This window comes from Cyclospora cayetanensis, unplaced genomic scaffold (assembly GCF_002999335.1).
Source record: "Cyclospora cayetanensis isolate NF1_C8 unplaced genomic scaffold, CcayRef3 CcayRef3_contig_70, whole genome shotgun sequence".
In the NCBI taxonomy this organism is placed as follows: Eukaryota; Apicomplexa; class Conoidasida; order Eucoccidiorida; family Eimeriidae; genus Cyclospora; species Cyclospora cayetanensis.
Genome location: NW_020312701.1, coordinates 42,269 through 63,407, shown reverse-complemented (window position 1 = coordinate 63,407; position 21,139 = coordinate 42,269). Strand labels below are relative to the sequence as shown.

Below are 21,139 nucleotides of genomic sequence, written 5' to 3'. Positions count from 1 at the left end.
TGTTGCCGGTACGACACCAGCGCTGCTAGCAGGTAGAAATCTTCAAGCAGCGGCTCAATTTTGCACGTCAGCAGGCCTGGGGGATTGGATGTCACGCCTCTTGTCTTGTTATGTAGGAGGAGCCACTCTACCAGCAGCTTTAAGGATGCCGCCCTTCAAGGCAGCAACCTTCTCCGCAGCCGCTGCTTCTTTAGGCTCAGCGGCTGCAGCCACGTGCAGACCCTCTCCTGCTGCGTGTATCCACCTGCACAGCCACCACGCTTTGTCTGTGCCTCCCTCAAGCGCTGTCAGTATCTCAAGCGGGGAGGCGCATCGCAACGGTGGGGAGGGAGAGACTGCACCATCCATCAACCTCACTGTAGCAGAAGGAACGGCAGTCCGAGCAGGTGTACCTGCAGGACGTCTTCTCCCCCCGGAGCAGGTTGTGCTACTACCTCCATTTCATGAGCTTCGCCTCCAACCGCGGCTAACGCTGTCTGCTGCTGAGGAGCGGCATGCAGGAGGGTCGTTCGCTGCAAGGCGTCAGATGCAGCGGTGGAAGGAAACGACTTGCTTCGTTGGAGACGCCGCTGAGCAGCTTCTCCTTTTCCCCGCCAACCTTCCCCATTTCCGTTCTGCTGCAGGGGGGGAGCAACGGGATCAACAGCTCGTGCAGCCCTACAGAGCCTCACCGCATCGACGGCCGCTTCTTTTCTCGCAGACAGCGCACAGCGAGCAGCCGGAGCAGAACCAGCAGCGAAGGAGCGCCGTCCATCCCTCACTCTGCGGATCCGCCGAGCTCCTGCAAGCTGTAGCTTCTGAAGCAACAACCGAGTTCAACAGCAGCAGCAGCAGCAGCTTCGGGCAAGGTACTCGTAGTGCCCTCGAGGCTTCCGCTTGCACGACTTCTTCGCCTGAGGACGCAGGTGGAGTCGAAAGTTTGATCGAAGCATCGAAAACACACACGACAGCAGCCTCGGCAACGGCGGCAGCCTCAGAGGAGACGCTTCGGGCTGCTGCTGCTGCTGCTGGTGCTGCTGCTGCAAGCCTTGCATGTTCCCCTGTTGGGAGCATGTCTGCGCAGCAGCTGCTTGCTCTCGGATACTTCCTTGTGAGCACCAAATGCAGCAATAGTAGCAGCAGCTTCAGCAAACCTCGGGAGAGGCACCATCTGCTGCTCTGCCGCCACCTCTTGCTACGTCTGCTAGTTCTGCTGCGAGAGCGCAATCAGCAAACTGTTGCCTATCCTCAGCATCAGCCTCAGCAGCATCAGCCTCAGCAGCAGCATGAGACCTTAAGCGCAGAGCAATTAACTCAGATCCTTAAAAGTCTCGCGAGGCTGCGCGTGTTCGACTATCTCTTCAACACCCCACGGCCTGTGGCTGCAGCAGCTTCACAGGCAGCTCCTGAGAATGCCCCTGTTGATGCTGCTGCTACTTTCTCGGCAGCGAGATTCGTGGAAGCTTCGCCTCCTCTGCTTAGATCCAGCTGCAGCGACGCGGCCTTCATCGGCAGCGTGCTTCCCGTCTTTCCGGCGGCATTTTACCGCTTGCTTGGGAAAGAATGCAGCAGTAGCAACAGCAGCATCAGCAATACCAGCTACAACACCAGCACCTCCACCAGCATCAGCAGTACGAGTGGCGAGGCCTTGCTGCACGGGGAGCCGGCTAAAACGCAGCTGGCAGAGGATGAAATGCAACAGCAGCCATGGCAACGCACTCTCAAGCACCAGTTCCTTTCGGGAGCAAAGTCTGAGCCTTCGTTGCCTCACCTTGAAAAGCCACGGCACCCGCAGGAGCAACACCTCCACACGTTGCCCAGACACTTATCTATTCCCAGTTCTACCGAATCCGAAGCAGCGGAGTGTGTAGAATATTTCGCTCGGTGTCTTGCACGGGAACTTTGCCTCATCTTTGCTAGAGACCTGCGGCTCTCCCAGGAACGACCGCTACAACATCGTCTCAGCAACAGTGACAACAGCAGTAATAGTAAAAGCAACAGTAACAGCAACAGTAATAGTATCAACAGTAACAGCAACAGTAATAGTACCAGCAACAGTATCAACAGTAACAGCAACAGTATCAACAGTAACAGCATCAGTAACAGTAACAGTATCAACAGTAACACCAACAGCAATAGTAACAGCAACAGCAATAGTAACAGCAACAGTGTCAACAGTAACAGTAACAGCAGTATCAGCATCAGCAACAGCATCAGCAACAGTGACAGAAACAACAGCAGACACGCAAGTGCTCATAGCCAGGATCGCGCTGAGAGGGAGGCGTTTACGCGAACTGATGGCGTGCGGCCCTTCTTCTCCCCCCAGGAGTTTTCGCGGGCTGCATTACATTGTGCTGTCCTTTTTTACCCCTGGACGCGCGCCGCGAAACACAAAAGCAGCCGCAAGAGCAGTAGAGCTGATCGCTCCGGTGTGGCTACTGGCTCTTCGGAAGACACCAGGAAGGTCGTCTTGCTGCTGCAGGGGCTAAGCGCTCATCTACTAGTCCGCATGCAGCCTCGCTTCAACGCAAAGTATGCTGGCGCTTGCTCGCGTTTGTCGAGTTGATCGCGGCCCTTGAGGCGTGTTCGCAAGGCTTCTTGTAGAAAAAGTGGGGGTGTTTCTTCTCCGCAAGCGGCAGAGGAACTTGGATATCATTCCCAACCGAAGAGCATGAGGCATCTAAGCCACTCGAAAAACCTCATGCTGTGATGTCTGCGAAACTTCCCGTGCAGGAGCGCAGCACTGGCTGCAACGGCTCTGGGGTATGCCGATACAGCGCCACACCGAGCTCTTCTGGTGAGATTCTTCTTCTCGATCCCATACCCACAGTCTGGCCCTCTCAACTTACCGATGAACTTGCTGCTGGTGCCGGAAGCTTTCAAAGCAGGCCTGTGCAAACTTTTGGAAGCGAGGTTTTTCTCTTTTATCTCTCGATATTCATGGGTGTGTATGAATGTACGTGTATGCATAGGTACGTATGTATGTGTACGTGTGTGTGCATAAGTATGTACATGTATGTATGTGTATGTACAGTTATGTACGTATGTATATGTGTGTGTGTATGTGTGCGTGTATGTATAGGAATGCATACATTTCTGAGTGTATGTCTATGTATAAGCATGGATGTGTATGTATAAGTATGCATATGTATATGTGTGTGTATGTGTGTATGTACAAGTATGTGTGCATGCTATTTGCTTGGTCATCCAGTGTGCACGCCGTTTTATCTGCCTCGACGGCGGCGTGCGTGCCTCCCTTCTGCTGCCTCCTTTGATTTCCGGCGTATTTTTCGCCATATTTTTTTGAGGGGGTTCAGTGCCCTAGTGGCCTCCTTTCCTTCCCTGCGCACCGCTCCAAGAGTTGCTGTCGTTTCCAGCTGCATTTCCCGCCGCTGCAGCGTCTGCTGATTCTTGCATTGTTACGAATGCTTCCGCCTTTCAGAAAGCCTTTGTTGAGGGCTTGTGGGCAGAACACCGTCGCCAAGTGTATCCGCTGCTGCCGGACCACATCAGCAATGTTCTCTTCTTTCTTTCGAAGAGGCAGCTACGGCACGACTCGCTGCTCAAAGCTTTAGCCACCACCGTTAGTTGCACCCCTGCGTTTGGGCGCCCTGCCAGACCCTCCCGCGATCCTTTGGTGCTGCTTCTGTGTGTTTCACAATCGTCTTACTGCTGTGATGGCTGCTGCTCTCCATCCCAGTGCTCTTTCTTTCTGGTCCATGCATCACGCTACACCGTGGCTTGCAGCTCACTTCTTGCTTTTCTTGTTGCTGTGTTTGATGTCACAGGTAGCGCTAAAGGCTGATGGCTTCACTCTGACAACTGCACTGTCTTTACTCTTTTGGTGAGCAGCTACAGACATCGAGTACACTTGAGACCCTGAATGCCTCTTCTACTTGTGCTTCAACTAGCAGCAGGTGTTCCTTCATTCGCTGCGGCTAACGGTGCTGCAGCTTCGGACGACTGGAAGCAGAGCACCTCGTGGCTTCTCCCCTGATACGCCGCTTGGAGTCTGTTGAAGGTGGGCTGTCGAAAACACCCGTGCACCTCAGGAGTTGCTGTTGAGAACCTGTCAGCCTAACGGACGGCCCGCATTCTGTATATCTTTTCGCGAAAAACTTCATTTATGCTAACGCCGGAAACACACTTGAGTCTGCTTTTTTCAATGCAGAGGCCGCATACAGGTGCCTGGACACCCGTACGGCCTGTATCGGCTTGCATGCGCTGCTGAAGTGTCGACGGAAGGAAAACTTTAAAGGGTGTGGCGAAGAGCCCCTGAGGCGTCTTACTTCCTATTTAGCATCAGACGCCAAGTAAGGAACTATGCGCGGCTCCTTCTGCTGCTGCACGGTTGACTGACACCTGCTGCAAATGCGGCAACAGGTGATACGTCTCTACATTTCCTGTTTGTACTGCTGCAGCAGCACTGCATTCGGGACGGTAGCGGAGCACCTTCACCAGCATCTGCGAGAATCGCATCGCGCGGCTGCCTCGGTGGCGTAGGAGTGGGGGAGCTCGCTGAGGCGATTCTGCTGCAACAGCTTTTGCGGCTTCAGCGGCTCTGGCTGCGCAGCAGCTGCAGTTTGTCTCCGTGACCTTTATTCGCTCGGCTACCTCGTGAGCGACGCGATGTTTTGACACAAACCGTGTTGCAGTCAGCGTGAGTAGCGCATGCACTTGTGCACGACCACCATGTCAGTGACTGGCATTGTTGTCGGTGCTGAGAGCGCTTGTACGCGCAACTAGTACATAGTCATCTAAGGGAGTTCGTCGCAGCGCGTTTAATCAGGCGACCTGCGCACCCGCGAGTTTGTTTTGCACTAGGCTTGGCCTCCCGCTGCTTCCGGCCGGTGCCGCGGCTAGTCGACTGTCTGACAACCAGCCTACCCCTGCCGCCGTTTCTACCCTTCAAGAAGTGTGTTCCCGTCTCGAGATGCTCTGTCAGTACTTGGCGCTTCAGGCTTCGCCTTCCGGCGCTGCTCGTCTTCCTGCAGCTGCTGCTGGAGGGCTTCATCGTCTGGATGTAGAGAGCCTGTGCACGTAATGAGATATTCACTAAGCGTCCGCAGGGAGACAGCAGCGGAGGCACCTGGATTGGCTTCCACCAAAGCATAGCCCTCCTCGCAGGCTCTCAGTAACTGCGGCAGCACCCCCGGAGAAGCAGCAGCAGCAAAAGCAGCAGGTTGCGCAACTTAGAGGGGGAACCCTATGTTGAGGAAGGCAACGTAGAGCCGTCATACAGCTTCTACGAAGTAGACGTCCCCGCAGCGCACCCCGTTGGCATGCACGCTTAATAAGTGTGCTACATGCGCCAAGAACGCAGCAAATAAGCCCGCACATGAGACACGGAAAGAAATACGCCAGGGAAGCAGGGAGATAAGATAGCTAGGCTCTGACGGCTATCGACGTGCAAGTGCACAGTGCCCTTGCGCCCACCTCCCTCTCAAGAGGTATCCTCCCCGCAAAGGGAACCCCCATGACTTCGCACATTTGCTGCACTCCTCAGAAACACACACACACAACACCAACGCCGCTGCTGCTGCCGCAGCTATTCAAGCGCTTGCTGTGCAACTGGCTGACACAGCTAGCCACCACGCACAGCCCGAACTTGTCCCTCGCTCGCCAAACGCGGGACGTAGTTAGTACCTCAGCAAGCGCACAATCAAAAAAACACGCGACAGATGACATGCGTCGTCGCTTGCCGCATGGCCAAACCCAGCGGACACTCATAATTCCCAAACCCACTACTCGCAACTAGACAGCTGGCAGCGAATAAGCGTGTCAGTGCGCTATTACGCATGAACCCCCACCTCTGCGCCTCCCACGTTGGGGCCTTCGGCAAACACGGACGATGTCATGTTCTCCACCACCCCAAGTACTGGCAGCGAAACCTTGCGACTTTGCAACAACACATACATACATACATACATATTTACATGAATGCATACATGCACATACACTCGGGGACCTCTCGACACCGTGTCTACACGGGCAGCTCTCTAGCAAGTCGTATGGTCTCTCTCTTTCTCTCTCACACAGCTACCTGTCCCATCGATCAACAAGCGCAACGATACCATCACACAAGCCCCTCCTAAGGGCCTCCACCTCTGAAGGAAACGCGTGCTCACGTGGATGCTCGCGCAAACAGACCAGCGCTTCCCTAACAGGAGGCGGCGAACTACGAAGCGCAAGGACTCACCAAAAGTTTATTTGCTTTCGCACATCCTGCAGAGCTGCTTCTTGAGGCGTTGTGACAACGATGGCACCGTCAGCATCGAGAAAAGCTGTCAGAGAAATATGTTCATCCGAGGTCCCTACAGTGCAACAAGAACAACAACAAAAAGCCTCGCATACCGGTCCAGCTGCCCTCGCAGCTGCTGCCGGTGGCTCGTTATCCGAGTGGTACAAAACAGGCAGAATACTGCTCAGCTGTTGAACGTCCTCTAAAAGCTAGCCAAATCTTCGAGCCACTTGCGTGCAGATGTCTCCCTTCGTCTTCCCAGCTAGCTACCTATCCCCAATTAAAAGAATTACGCACTGAGCCGTGGCGAGCCAGCGCGATCGCTAGCAGCTCCGCATCACTTGTAACGGGCATATCCCCAAGGCAAAAGCCCACCTGGTGGCGTATCCACTATCAGGAAGTCCAGTTCGCCCCAATTCACATTTGACAAAAAAGTCTTGATGAGCAAGTTCTTCTTAGGACCCCTCCATATAACCGCGCTATCCTCTTCCGGCAACAAGAAACCTATATCTCGAAAACACGCATCTCGCCAAATCCTAACTATCAGCACATCGGGCCTTTATTTATATGGGCATATATATACAATTATATACATACATACATACATATACACATAAACCATGTGTACATATATAGATGCATGTATATATCTCTGTGTGCTTGCATGTACATATGTATGTATACTGGCTCAAGTGCAAGCTTTAAAGAGACCGCTCCTAGTTCTCTGTGCTGGTGCCGTCGCTTTTACTCAAGGAGGAAAAGGCAGCAAGAAAGAAAAACATGTTACCACCCGTGAACGTTCTTCAACCCCCCCGGGATTACCCGCCAAAACACTCACACACGCCGCTAGCACCTATTCCAAGCTACGCAGTGACGTCGACTGCTCAGGGAGTAGAGCCTCGATTCTAAAATTACCAATGGACATGAGACAGAGATCCTCTCGAACAAACGCAGGCTCCCACCCCTCTGCGCTCTGGAAGACTTCTGCCGTCTTCTGCCGAAGCATCAGCGGCAGAGAGGGGCCACAGAGATCTAAGTCGCAGAGGCCAACTGAGAATCCTAGCGAGTTCAAGGTCCAGCCTGCGCATCTCAGATCAAGAAAAGGGAGACACGAGGTGGCAGCAGCGCCTTTCTGAGGGAGCGCGAGTCATTAACTCGCCTGACTCCCCCCTGCAGAAGGCAACGGGCTTTGGACGAGGCCTGCCCGCTGCCTGCACAGTCTGCGCGAAAAATGCAACAGCGTGAGCCTTTTTAGCGCTCCAGCGTGAGTGTGCTCCTGCCCCAGAGATCCCCCATGAGAGAGACACCTCCTACCAAGCTGCGAGGCCACAGTTGATTTCCCGACGCCGCCTTTGCCAGACAACACGACAATCTTCTTTCTGACGCCTCGCAACTTGGCAGCGATCTCCGCATTCTTCGGCTGCCGCAACCCTGTTGTGGCAGCTGTATCCCGCGATGCCTCTTCCGGTGCTCCACTGGCAGCCGCTCCGTTCGGAGCGGCTGCAACTCCCTTTGCTGCTAGACAAAGGCTTCTCCCAGGGCACCCCTCACAGCCTGCAGCAAGACCTGCCACTGCGCTCTCAGGACCGGGGCAGCTCGCAGATATTTCCTGCTTCTGCGCTTCTTCTTCCTCCTCCTCGAGACGCTCTCGCTGCGTCCCCCCCCCCTGCGGTCGCTGCGACGGGATGCGATGCTGGAAGCACAGGAGCGCTGCTGCCGTCAGAGCTGCCCCCACGGCTGCACTGGCGGCGCAAAAAGCAGCAACCCGCCCCCTCGAGATGCCTGCCATAGCAGCGGCTCTTTGGGATCTACCAGCTGGCCTCTGCTGCTCTCTTGCAGCCTCCGCTTATATGCGCCACGAAGGGCGTCTGGCTGTCTGTCTGTCTGTCTCTTTTTCCTCTTTTTTCTCTCTTTCTCTCTCTCGAAAAGCTGCACAACTGATACGCTGGACAGCTCTTCCGCGGCACCTCTCTTGGTGACCTCCTTCTGCTAAGTGTAAAGCCGCTCGCGAGGAAGATTCAGAGGCATGTGCTGTGTACGGGTGCCTGCGAAATCCCAGGGCACCTCGTCCCCCTCGATTCGACCAAATTTCTGTCGGTAGCCGCGCCTCTTTCTTCGATCCCCCGCAGCAGGCTGCGGGCAGCAAGAGACGCCTAGAACGCTAGATTCCAGAGAGCCTTCCCACTGTATCCAGGAGAAACGAACAAACGTCCACAAGAGAAGCACAACGCAGCGTTCAAACACTGCACAGGCGCCGCTTTCCTCCTGGAGGGGCAGCCGCTGCTGGGACGCAGGCTGGTCTGCCAGGAAGCTAAGGCCAGAGAGATTTTTAATGCAAACGCACAAACTCGAGCAACACCTTATTTAATTCACGTGAAACACAATTGACTGGCTGGAGCGACACGGCCATCGCAGCCTCCTGCTTCCAGGTGTCTGTCTTCTTGCAAGCCACCACACAAACCAAGTCCTACGGGGAGGCCCCGCTTCCTGTTCTTCGGATACATGCGCGCGCCAGCTGTCGCGACAGCGCAGAAGGCAGCACTGCTGCAGCATATTTGACAATTCGCATGAGCATGCTTGCGTGTCAAAAATGCATTGTCCTCGAAGACTGGGGGCAACAAAAATCCGCATGCCGCTGAGGCTGTCTCGCTGCTGCCGATCGATCCCGCATGCCAGCGCCGCTGCCGACGACTCCTGGAGCCACTCTGCACCGCCTCTCCCCTCGCCAAATTATCGGTGCAGATCTTGCAGTTGCTGCAGCATGCGAGACAGAAACAACGTTGCGAGCCACTCCACACGCGTTGTTTCGGCTGCACCACGAACGTCCCGCAAGTGACTATGTCTCGCGGAGAGAGTTGTACTCTGGCGAGGCGGCTATGCCACCAGTAAAGGCGTTCAGCCTTCGAGAAGATGGACATACAATCCCTTACACCTGCGCATGGCGCTGCCGCATGCAGCACTCCCGTGGGAGCAGTGCCCTCCCCCTCAGCCATACCCCCCTCTGCAGCTCCTGTGACTGCGAAGGCAAGGTTTGATCCTGTTGTGAGTTTCCTGGCGGAAGACGAGGAACGGCTGCAGGAGCACATCGTATTGTGCGATGAGCTGCTCAAGCAGCTGATGCTGAGCAGCCTGCGCCACAATAAGAAACTGTACATTCAGCAGCAGTTGCTCCCGGATCTACAACAGCTGCAGCAACACGCGGAAAGCACGACTGCTCGGATCGAAAAGCAGTTGAAACAGGCTGCAGAAGCAGCAGAGGCCATCGCTAGGCCTATTCACGAGCTGCAGCAGCAGCAGCAGGTCCTGCAACAGGCTGCAGATATTGCAAAACACATCAGCACCATTCACCAGCAACAGAGTAAGCGCCTGCCTCGCAACTGCTTCCACCGATGCCAGTGCTGTCATTATACGTAGCGTGTCAAATCCATATCCTGCGTTTCTTGTTTTGTTTCCTTTTTTCCACGCTCGTTCACACCCGCAACTAGCGTCTCGCATGGCCCTTGCGAGCATGTACATACCGCAAACAATCGACCCGAACTCCTTCTTTCGTAGATGATTCGCTGCCTTGCGCACTGTCTGTACAACGCGTCCTTCCGCATTCGTGCTCCTGCGAATGCATGTGTCTGTTCGGATGCTTTAGCTGCTGCTGCCATCGTAACCGCATGCGTTCTGTGTTTCCATGCTACTACGCCGCTTAGCTCCCTTCTTTGCCGCTTAGCTCCTTCTTCTTCGACGCTTCATCTGCATTTCAACGGCCGTACGCCTTCGTTTCGCTTTTTGTAGTCTATGCTTGTTCTAACTCAGCGTTCCACACGAGGCAGATGCCTGTTCTCGTGCGTTGCTGCTGCTGCGTGTGTGTGCTGCAGCGCGAGCCGCTGCTGCTTTGGAGGATGGACAACTCCTGCTGGCATCTGAATGTTTGCACAGCTGCCTGAGCATCCGAGACGAGTTTGAGCGGATAGATCAACAGCAGCAGGAGCAGCAGCAGCAGGCATCGCGTGGGAGTCTCTGTACAGCAGAGGCAGCGGTCCTGCAGCGACTGCAGCAGCAGCAGCACACGCTGCTGCAGCAGCTTCATAAGCGATTGAGTGCCTCAGCAGGCAGCCTCGTTGCAGCGGCACTGCAGCAGCAGACTCCTCGCCAGCAGCAAGAGCAAAGCCGTGCTGAGACTGAAGGCAGCACTGTTGACAGCGGACAGCACACTCAGCAGGAGGAACAAGCGCAGCAGCGCGAGAAACATACGCAAGAGCTCTCCTTGGAGCTACGCTGCTACTTCCTTGTACGAAAGGGTGCAGCAGCAGTTCACCGATTCTGCCGCATGGTGACGGAGGCCCTTGCAGATGACTCTGCGAATTATTTCAAGTAACTTTTCCAGTGTTGTCTTGGCACACATCCATATACACACGTAAATACATGCATACACATATATATATGTACATGTATACACATAAATACATGCATATGTATATATTACATATATATACATACGTGTATATATATATATATAGACGTATATGTATACATTTATTGCACATCTATATACATATGCACATCTATATACATTACACATCTATATACATATATGTATATGGATATGTAGATATATATATATATATATATATATATATGTATATCTACATGTGTATACCTGTGCAAGTGTATCTAGATCCGAGTATACCTGTTTGCTCCCATTTAAAGAAGGCTTCTCCTTGAGCAATTAGAGAGAGGTAAAACGCGCTAAGGGGTGAAGCGTTCGATTTTTCTGAGCGTAAAGCGTGTCTTTTGATAGCTGCTTGTGGCAGCGGCCTGTTTAGGACATATGTATGTGCATTATATGCATCTCCTGCGGTCTTGCGTGGGGAAGACGCGAAGAAATCTGAGGAACTCTTACAGGAGCTTGATTGAGAGCGCTTAGGATTATGTGAAAGGTTTTCATATTGTGCTAAGGCGGCCTCTCCAGGCCGGTCGAGGCCTCTACACACGGCCAGCAGTCTTGCCTCCCCATGCGTCGTTGAGTTTTCCGAGTTGCATTCTTTCGTGCTGCTATATGCTGTTATGCTCCTGCAGGGTGCTGCTGCAGCCGCAAAAGACAGTGACTGCGAAAGCGCATGCTGCCCTGTTGCAACAGCTCTTTGGCAAGTTCTTGAAGGTCTCTGCAGTGCAGCAGGTATTCACACTGGGAGCCTCCCTTGCTGCCAAAGCCGTTTTTACATCGCTCTGGTGCCGCGGCTCTCTTTCTTTTTTCCTGCTTTTTTGCATCTTTCTGAAACTTTCGTACTCGCACTCCGCGTGTTTTCCCCTGTTGTCTGCCTTTACATATATATTTATGCCTGTAGCGTCGCTTGCTGGAGTCGCTAGCGCCTCCTTCCGCAGCCCTTCAGGATGCCTCTGCGGCGTCCGCTGGGGAGGCTTCTTTAGGGAAAGCAGCCAAGATCGAGGCTGTCGAAGCTGCAATTTGCAATTGCTTCTGCTGCTGCTGTCGAGCTGTTTGTGTTGTTTTCTCAGGTGCTTCGGAGGGCAGTGGTGGCTATGGCATCTCCGCTTCCGGAAGGGGGGGGAGACGTGGTTACCAGCGCCGCTGCGGCCGCAGCAACTCCCGCAGCAGCCGCGGCAGCTGCTTTTTTTATTGCGACGCTATCTCAAGAGCTGGATGTGCAGGGTGTCAGAATCCTGAATCACTTCTTAGAGGCCAAGTCCGCAGAAGCAGTTGCAGCAGCAGCTGTTCCTGCCGGAGCCGCTGCTGCCACGCTTCTCGCTGCTCTGAAAAAATGCACTCAGCAGCGACGCTGTCGGCTCTACCCCATCCAGCCGCGACCCTCCTGCTTGCTGCATCTCTCGCTGCTGCTCGCGTTTGATTGCTGCATCTCTCGCTGCTGCTCGCGTTTGATTGCTGCTGCAGGCCAGAGACGTTCGCCTTCAAGAAGGAGGGAGGAGCAAGAGACCCTGAGGCTCTCAGGTGCTACGCCGCTTGCAGTGCTGTTTCTGCTGATGCGCATGCCGTTGTGTCGCCTCCCAGTTGATGCTTTGAGAACCCCCTCCTCCCCCCGATCTCTCGGGCGGAGCAAAGCAGCCTACGGCAGCATAAAAATGCAGCTGCCCGGCAGTCAAAGCTGCTGCAGCTCGCGCGCTTGCCGTCGGTGGTCCCCCAGTTCGTCCCCTCCTTCTCCTCGCCGCTAAAATTCGAAGCCGCTTCAATTTGCGATGCGCTGCTCACTGCTCTACCCCTGCAGGCAGGTGGAAGCCAGACTAGAGGAATGCGTCGTTCTGAGTCGATGCTGTCGCCGCAGCCACGCGGCCTTGCTGCAGCAGTTCAGAAATGCTCTCGGCAGCGCCGCCTCTCCAGCCGCTGCGGAAGGCAGCGCGCTAACCAGCAGCAACAGCAGCCTTCCCCCGAGCAGTTCGCGGGGGAGTCAAAATGAAGTTCTGCAGTTGCTGACGCCCCAACAGGTCCGCCGCAAGGGGCAAAGGCCGAGGAACGCTGGACACAGAAACGCAGGCTGAGAGGGCTTTGCAGAGATATATACAGCTCGCGCAACAGGGGCGTAGAGACAGCCTGTGCCGTGTATCGCGAGAGGCTTGGCAGCTACTTGATTGGAATTTAAAGGGGGGAAGAAAAAACAAAGGCTTGGGGCAGGGGCTGTGTGGCGGCAGTAGGGGTGGCTGCCGCTCACTCTTTCCCCAGTTAGCCGTAGGGAGCGGCGAAAACGCATTCAGGGAGCTCCTTGCAGCGACGGTGCTATCCCTACTGCTGAAAATGATGCTGCTGCAGGTTCTTCAGGTTGAGCATCCAGCCTTGATGCAGCGCCGAGAGGAGCTTGTCGCCGACTATATTGCACTTGAGCACGCGCTGATGCTTTGGTATGGCAAATTATGCTGCTACTTGTGCCTCTATTGCTGCTACTGCTACTGCTGCCTCTGTTGCTGCTACTGCTACTGCTGCCTCTGTTGCTGCTACTGCTACTGCTGCCTCTGTTGTTGCTACTCCTGCTGCCGATGTTCCTCCTATTGCTTCCTCTGTTGCTACTGCTACTGCTGCCTCTGTTGTTGCTACTGCTACTGCTACTGCCTCTGTTGTTGCTACTGCTACTGCTGCCTCTGTTGCTGCTACTGCTGCCTCTGTTGCTGCTACTGCTATTGCCTCTGTTGCTGCTACTGCTACTGCTGCTCCTTCTTCTGCTACTGCTGCTGCTTCTGTTTGAGTGTGCGCTTTCCTTGTCTTGGTTCGTGTGTTGGGGGGACGCTCGGAGGCTGCGCTTCTCACACCCTCAAACGCTTCCTTCCTCCCTGTGTGTGTGTATACGGGCTTGGGCAGATTGATCTGTTGCCTGTGGATTTTCGCTTTTCGTGCTGCAATTCTTTTTTGCTTTTCGGACTTCGCAGGGCAGTCGGAGAGGCGCTGGAGGTACAGGACGAGCTGCCGTTTGCTGCCGCCGCGCGAAGCGTCTCTGAGAACTCCCTTGGTTTGTCACTGCCTGTAAGTTCCTCGGAGGCACCTGCTGTATCGCAGGAGGAGCTGCTGGCATCCCTTCGACAGGCGGAAGAAGAAGCAGTGGACGGGGGAGAATGCTTTTACAGCACGATGACTGAAGACCTCTTTTTCGTGTTTCAGGCTTCTGTATCCCGAGCGCTAAGGTGTGCGCCCAGCGGCTTGAGCGGCTGTAGGGCTGCTGCTTCTGGCTATACCACTGGCGAGGGAAGGGGGGTTGTTCAGTGCATGGCTAGCTGAGCGCACGTTGCAGGCTCTGCAGTGCATGCAGTCTGCTCTCCGTAGGCAGGCCCTCTGCGTCTGATCCTGCTGCCTGACGCATGCTGTGGCTGCGGTGCTCTTATGACGCTGCTGCAGATCCGGAGATAGCCTGGCATTGTGTGCCTTGCTCAATCACGTCGCTGCTGCGCTGCGTTGCGAAGTGCTGACAGCTCTCCGAAGCTGCCTTGAGGCCAGCAAGGCCCCCTATGCGCATTATGTCCAGGTACGTCATTGATTTAAAAAGAGAGCAAAACTTGCCTAAAGGCCTCGCACTGCTGCTTTTTCTTCATTCCCCCTCTCCCTCTTGGCAAGATTGCCTGACTGCTTTATCTCTCCTCGACTTGTCTTCGAGCTGCTTGCCTTGTCATCGACTCCTCGACGTGCCATCGAGCTGCTTTCTTCTGCTTCTGCCTGCCTTTCCGGATTTATCTGCGTCGCTCCCTTCGCCGTGGCATCTCGGAGTCTCCGTTCTCCTCTCTCTAGATGTCTTTCTACTGCACATGGCAGTGCCCGATCCTTCACGGTGTCGTCTCTCGAATTATCCTTGATGCCTGACGGTCTCACTGAAGGATACACGCTGAGAAAGGAATGCGTAGAACACGCAACCAAGCGTTTTATGCGGCGAAAGCAGTCACTCTAGCGCGCAGGGAAACAGGGAGGCAGGCAGCGAAGCACGCCCCCCCTGCGAGATGCGTATGGGGAAGGGAGTTGACGTACAAGAAAGGGGGGAGAGGTGGATGCTGCTCTTGAGGGCAGACTCCTCCTGCATTCAAGAGGGTTGGGTTTCGATAGGCAAAGGGATACGGCAAGAGCGCGTTTCCCACTCTTTTTTGATGCTGCTGTTTCCCCAGTCTCCTGCGGCTCCTCCCTCTTTCTGCAGGACGAGGCACGCCTCAAGGATTACTCGATTATTAACGCTCTTGAAGCTCGATTTGAAGGCCGCCCTCTTCCAGATAAAATTCGTGAGTTCGTGTTTCTCAGCTGCTGTGCCTTTCGACGCCTGAACGCTGTCTGGACACCCGGCTCTTTACTGCACATGTTTTTATCGCGTTGAGACTTCTCGTGCTGCCAGCTTGGAGGAAAGACGTCGCTATGAGCAGCTGCTCCTCTAGTTGGCAACACCCTTCAGACCACGCCATGGCCTGTACACCGCAGATGCTCTCTCTGCAGTGGCCTTGCTGTTTGCCACCTTGCACCTGACGAGGCTGCTGCTCCCCATCCACTGCGGGTGCTCCTGGTGCTGCAGGGGCTTGCCACAGCTGGCCTGTCTCCGTAAATAACGTGCAGCTGTGTCTTTCTTCCCTGGCACACTTCAAGGCTGTCACGCAAAATGCAATGCAGCAGCAGCACCAGCAGGAGCAACTGCAGCAACACGACGCGGCCGCAGCAGCGGACTCTACGGAAGCCGACGGCGGCGATGCCAAGTCTCCTCTCCTCATTATGCATTACACGCTGCAGGTGCGCATGCATTCGCATATATATATATGCGTTGCTATTATTCCTCTAAAAGCACACCTTGTACGGCTGGCGGGCAGCACGTCTAGGATTGCTGTGCTGTTGCTGGTGCATGAGTGCTCTTCGATTGACAGGCTTCTCTGCCCTGGCTAGTTGGATTCGCAGCAGCTAGCGTTCTCGCTACCCCTGCCGCTCCCACCCCTGCCGCTTGTTGCTGCTGCTGTTGTTGCTGCAGGAACTGGATGGCGCGGCGGAAGCGCTTCAGCAGCTACACTCTCGCTGCTGCACGCTGACAATTCGGTTTTTTCAAGTGTATTGGCAGCATTGCTTCCAGCTGCTCAAAAAATGCGACTTCGACCGAGACGCCGCACTCAGGGTTAGCTCTTTTTCTGCTGCAGCCATTGCCGACGACACCTCAGCCCCTTCGATTGTTTCTGTTGATTGCCTCATTACTGCCTGCACTGCCGCAGGCAGTTAATCTGTGCCGCGAGACAGCCGTGGCATGTGCGCTGTTGTTTGCTGCTGCTTCCCCTGCCGCTGCTGCAGGAGGAGGGGTCGCTTGCGGGGAGTACATGGAGGCTGAAGCTGCAGCGTCTGTTTGCCTTGCTAGCTTTTCATTTCAACCGCTGCTTTGACGCAAAGGGACAGGCCACGCTCTGCGACATGCTTGTCGATTTGGTCTGTCTACTGCCGCTGCTGCAAATATTCTGCTTTCTCTTTCCAGCTACTAACAAGGCTGTGCTGTCTTAGGAGACCTGACGGCAAAACACTCGTCAATATGCCCTCTGGAACGCAGAAACGAGCGCAGCCAAACGCACCGCATCGTCGCCTGCTGCCTCTGTCCCTTCAGGTAGTCAAACACCTGGAATCAGGACTGCTTGAGAAGAACTACACCGCAGCAGGCGGCATCTTTGCGAATCAGGAAACACGCACTCTCTGTCTGGTCGTCCAAAGGCTCAGCTTGAATCCTGCCTCTGGGGGCAGCGGCAGAAGCAGAAGCAGGCAGCAGCAGCAGCACTTGGAAGCAACAGCAAACAGGTGCTCCTTCTTTGACGAATTCGAGGACGAAGAAGAAACACTCGAGTCTGTACAAATTAATTACCCCGAGCCTGTCAGACCGAAGGTTCGCTACTCGCACGCGCTGCTGTACCAATTTGCGCTGTTTCGCTGTTGCCACTTTCGTCCTTTGCAGCTTTCGGTCTTCTCTACTGCAAGTTGTACTATGTTGCTGCCATGAGGGGCTTTTAATCGTGCAGCCAGTCTCAGGAAGATGCTGCTGCTGCTGCTAAATGTTCTGTCCACGCTTATTTCGAACTGGTGCAAGCACAATTACCTCCCCCGTCCCCTCCCCCCCTCCAGCAGCAGAAAGACTATCACCACCTTGTAAATCCCTGTGGTGTGCTATGCGCTTCCTTTCAGTTTTGTCGCCTGTTTGAGATAGGAGAACTTCTTAGCCTTCCTTCCCTCAGAGAAGTTCCTGAGCTACTAGGTCGGGTGCAGCTGCAGTTGCGGCTCGTGCCGCTGTTGCGCTTGCATACACACGCACGGTGTCAACGCCATCTCGCCTTGCTGCCCTCTTCCCTCTTCTATAGGCAGCCACTCTACGTTTGTTGGTCCCACGTCCGCAGTTCTTGGATGGCTAGAGCTCCTTGCTGCGATTTTATGCGATAGCTGCTGCTGCGGCGAATGGTTCTTGTTTTGTTGCCGGCATCTCAGGGGAAGTAGAGGGAGGCACGTCGCTTTTATCTCTCCAGGAGATTAAAACAGTGAGCGAGCGCTCACTGATGGTGCATTGGCAAACCAATTATTTATTCCCTAGGGCTGCGCGTGCAGGCAGATTTATGTGGAAGTTTCTATGTCGTTGCTGATCCTGCAGGTCCTGCGACTACGCGTTGACTTTGAGAATGAGGAAATTGAGGAGGTAGTGCGTCGTGTCGGACCCCCTCTCTCGTGAGAGGCATCAACAGGAGGAACGCGAGACGGCAATACCTGATGTGTAGTCAGTTTTCTGCTCGCTGGTGTATTTTGAGCATATAAAATACGGGTTTCCGTATTTACCACGGAGACCTTTACGTAGGCCTAGCTGGAAGACCAAGCTTTGGCTGCTTAAGGGTGGCAGTGACTGAACAAAGTTTCCCTATCGCAGGAGCTGCGCGTTTTCTTCCTAATCGTTCCGTTCCGTGCCCTTCCCTTGAGGCAAGGGCGATGTCTACAGCTAGTATAGCGGAAAGACATCTGAAAAGTAAACTACGCAACTGTCCATCCTACGTAGTAGCGATCTCGAAGCAACGGGCCTTACCGACAGCAGGCGGCGGCAAGTACAGGGCCTGAAAGGTTACAAGTTTAGTTTGAATTGTATAGTCAACACTTCATGCCCGAACGCTGCCGGTGCAGGCAATGCTTCTGCAGTCATTCCTCCTGCAGCTTGCATTAGCTGCTGTTGACGCACAGGGTGTCCAGAGAGGCAAACCACCTACATATCTTGGTGGTGCTGCTTGAAGTGACAAGCAACGGGGTAGGATCAGGAAACGCGGTTGCGGCTGCTACGCGCTTCTGGAAGTGACAATCTTTGTAATTGACTGGGCACTTGTTTCTGTCGCTACGCTAAAGGCGATAGGGGTCCGACCGCAAGTGGCAGATGGCGAAGGCTGTAGCTTAACGAAGAAATCCCCTTGCTGCTGCCACACAGGATGCCGTATAATGCAGGAAAACATAGCTTTCCAGGATTGTAGTCGTTGATTCTATTGCGCGCCAAGGAGGAGAATAGCTCAGGTGGGAAACTGCTCTCTCGGTCGGCCTGCGACTGTCATTGCCGCATTTGCACGCCTAAGATTCAAGCAGGTGCATATGTGGCTGGCGTCGAAAGCACCAACAGCTGCGAAAAGCAGTGATGCGTGCAACAGCGACTCGTCCAGTGCTGCTTCTGCATGCAGTTGTCAAACCGCGCTTGATTTTGGTGCTGCTGCCGAGGCAGCAGCAGGCTGCTTCAGCTGCGCTGCCTCGTCATCCGAGGCACCGCCTTCCCAAAAAGGTTCGTCCTGCTCGATGGCCATTGTGTTTAGGGACTCTTCGCTGCTGCTCTTGCTACTGTTCCTGCTGCTGCTTTCAAGCCCCTCGTCCACTACGCTGGAGTCTCCCTCTTCCCCGCTCCACTGTTGCACTGGCGAGAAGGCGGCACGCGCACGCAGCCTGTGGTAAGTGCGACGGAAGGCAGCGCAGCGGCAGCAAACCTAAGCTAAGCCTCGTGGCATATAGAGCCTTACATGCTTGTGGTTTTTTTCGCTTTAACCCATGCAATAGAGACAGCCCAAGCAGCAAGTGTGCGCATAAATAGCCCACAGACATCGCCCGCTTTCCCCCCTCCCGCCCCCCCCACACAGCAGCAGCAGCAAGAAAGGGCGGCACCAGCATGTTTCCTCGAAGAAAGCAACTCAGCGGCAGGAACAAGCACAGAGTTTCACTGACTCCTTCCTTTTCAAGACGATGAAGAGAAGAATGACAACAGTAGTCACAAGCATCCCCAGCAAGATGCCCCGAAGCAACACCACCCGGGACGCCGCCTCGGAGTCTTCGTTTTCCCCTGAGCGGTCGCCCCCACGAAGAAACTGCGCTGTTAATGCTGACGCTCCTGCGGAAGAAACTGACACACAAGCCTCAGGCACTGCAAAGTACATTCTCCGCTTGACAGAGGAGTGTGCAGCTTGGGTATCCACTGACTCCTTCTTCAACCCTACCTCCTCCACAGGGCGTCTCGCAGGCCGCCTCCTCCATTCGCCTCGCGCAGAAGCTGACAGAGGTATCTGCTGCTGTCTTGGGAAGGAGCCGGAGGCGATAACGAACGCATCCAGCACCGCAGGGACCCCACTCTCCCCACTCCCCCTCTGGACAGTCTGGTGCTGCTTCCCCGGATGCTGACGCTGCCGGCACTGCTGCGCAAGATATACACGAAACAGACACACAAATATGAGAGCACACACGAAACACGCTGATGCAGCATCAACACCAGGAGACGGCAACCCCGTAGGGACAGCCGAAGCAGACAGCACCGCAGCCTTGCTGCTGCAATCTTTCCTTTCGCAGCCAGCCTGGCAGCAGCACCAACAGAGAGCCCGTGCACGAAGCACCTCGCCACAGAAGTGCACGGTTGCTGCTGCTGTAACAACACCACCGAAATTACCACCAAGGAGCAGGAGCAGCAACAGTAGCAGCAACAGTCGAAGCAACAGCAACAGGAGCAGCAACAGTAGCTGACCGATTCCGCCGGCTGCAGCATTACAAACACAGGGGCGGCTTTCCATCCTTAAGGGACAAGGAGCCCCTGGCACCAAAACTTCTCGGTGACGAACCTCAGGGGTTCCCCCCGCGCTGCAGCTGCTGCAGCCGGACCAGGCAGACCACTCGGACAGGAGACAGCCCCCCTCTGAGAGTCACACAGACAGAGAAGTAGTGCAACAAACGGCGATTCAGAGAGACCTAGACAAAGTAAACGAAGCCGTCATATGCACAGGGCGTGCACAAGGAAAGGCGGCACACACACACACACACACACACACACACACACACACACACGCACACACACACACACGCACACACACACACACACACACACAAAGACGCAGCGGGAGGAACACTAGTGAAGGCAAATCTAGAGGATAGACATTGCGGCACCGAGGCTCGTTTCTGGATATAAGCGCGCACGATGCGGGGACACTTTGGAGGCGAGATGGGAGAATGCACAGAAAAAGACAGTTTGGAGGAAAGGAGCAAAATAAGGCATCCGCAGAGAAGAGGGGATTGCAGTCCATGTCGTGGCTGCATCGCACCGCAGGCCTCGGCATTGTTGCACTCGGATACCTCCAGTAGAGGGTGTTCACAGACGACCCCCTGAGGCTGAAACAGCACCTGACGCCTCCGCTCGCGATTCCCGAATCCGCAGGGGCCTGCGCAAGGGCCCCAAGGCCCCCACGAGCTGTATAGACATTCTGTCGCTGCCAGCCACACGAACACAACGTGTCCAGCAAAAGACATTCCACGCCTACATCCAAACCCCTAACTCATGAGCCTTGCTCCTGCCTGCACTCAAGGATAGACCCCTTTGCAGCGAGTCTTATAGGGGCTCAGCCCTAGCAACAGCGAGCGTACCAACGCAATCGTGGTCGTTGCATGACTCCACTTGCGTGTCTGTGAATCCCCCGGCACCGTGAAATCCCCAAGGCTGCTGCTGCTGTTGCATCATCATTTGCTGCTGTTGCATCATCATTTGCTGCTGTTGCATCATCATTTGCTGCGGCGGCGTCAACATCTGCTGCTGCTCGATGGGCATTAGACGCTGACGGTGCCTCTGTCCCCCCCCGCAACTCGCGCTACAGGGGGACCATTCAGAGAAGCCGGTTTCTCCTGCAGGAGCATAAGCGTCGCATTTCTCGCGGCAAGTCCCATTTTGGGCAAATGCTGCCTGCCTGCCCGCTCGCTCACTTCATACCTCCCCTCCCTTCCCCCCCCTTTCCCCGACTGCTGCCCCTAACTGCAAAATCAAAGAGCCTCAAAAAGCGAATCGTACGTGGACAAGACGGGCTTGGCGTGCAGACCCTGGTGGCAGTAAGTGTTCCGCAAGGAGGGGCACCGCCGTGCGGCTGCTGCAGAACAAACCGTTGCCGATGTTGCATGCCTGCTCCACAGGGCCCCGCGCAGGGGGACCACTCACTCCACTCACTCAT

At 54.9% G+C, this 21,139-nt stretch overlaps 4 protein-coding genes across 4 annotated transcripts; 2 read left to right on the top strand and 2 right to left on the bottom strand.

The window, feature by feature from the left end:
* The first annotated feature begins 145 nt into the window (after window positions 1-145).
* Window positions 146-3,784, top strand: LOC34619537. Its single transcript, XM_026335505.1, is given in 6 exon segments — window positions 146-208; window positions 419-1,870; window positions 2,146-2,201; window positions 2,239-2,511; window positions 2,713-2,776; window positions 3,305-3,784. Coding segments are annotated over 6 exon segments (2,388 nt in total).
* Window positions 3,785-5,771: 1,987 nt separating this feature from the next.
* On the bottom strand, window positions 5,772-8,009 carry LOC34619536 (cytosolic Fe-S cluster assembly factor NUBP2 homolog). Its single transcript, XM_026335504.1, has 5 exons — window positions 7,535-8,009; window positions 7,136-7,300; window positions 6,596-6,724; window positions 6,179-6,293; window positions 5,772-5,877 (listed from the first exon to the last, which is right to left on the bottom strand). Exons 1-5 carry the CDS (start codon window positions 8,007-8,009, stop codon window positions 5,772-5,774), a joined length of 990 nt encoding a protein of 329 aa, XP_026191289.1.
* A 1,121-nt stretch (window positions 8,010-9,130) lies between these two features.
* On the top strand, window positions 9,131-17,753 carry LOC34619535. The gene is made up of 19 exons (XM_026335503.1): window positions 9,131-9,540; window positions 10,088-10,582; window positions 11,288-11,423; window positions 11,557-11,677; window positions 11,742-11,913; window positions 12,120-12,176; window positions 12,451-12,667; window positions 12,990-13,078; window positions 13,601-13,852; window positions 14,064-14,190; window positions 14,848-14,929; window positions 15,214-15,425; window positions 15,658-15,798; window positions 15,969-16,100; window positions 16,273-16,545; window positions 16,842-16,911; window positions 17,139-17,188; window positions 17,299-17,350; window positions 17,500-17,753. The coding sequence occupies exons 1-19, from the start codon at window positions 9,131-9,133 to the stop codon at window positions 17,751-17,753; spliced, it is 3,342 nt and encodes a 1,113-aa protein (XP_026191288.1).
* A 605-nt stretch (window positions 17,754-18,358) lies between these two features.
* LOC34619534 (spondin-1) lies at window positions 18,359-21,139 on the bottom strand. The gene is made up of 7 exons (XM_026335501.1): window positions 21,091-21,139; window positions 20,565-20,819; window positions 20,246-20,410; window positions 19,675-19,842; window positions 19,136-19,333; window positions 18,888-19,050; window positions 18,359-18,611 (listed from the first exon to the last, which is right to left on the bottom strand). Exons 1-7 carry the CDS (start codon window positions 21,137-21,139, stop codon window positions 18,359-18,361), a joined length of 1,251 nt encoding a protein of 416 aa, XP_026191286.1.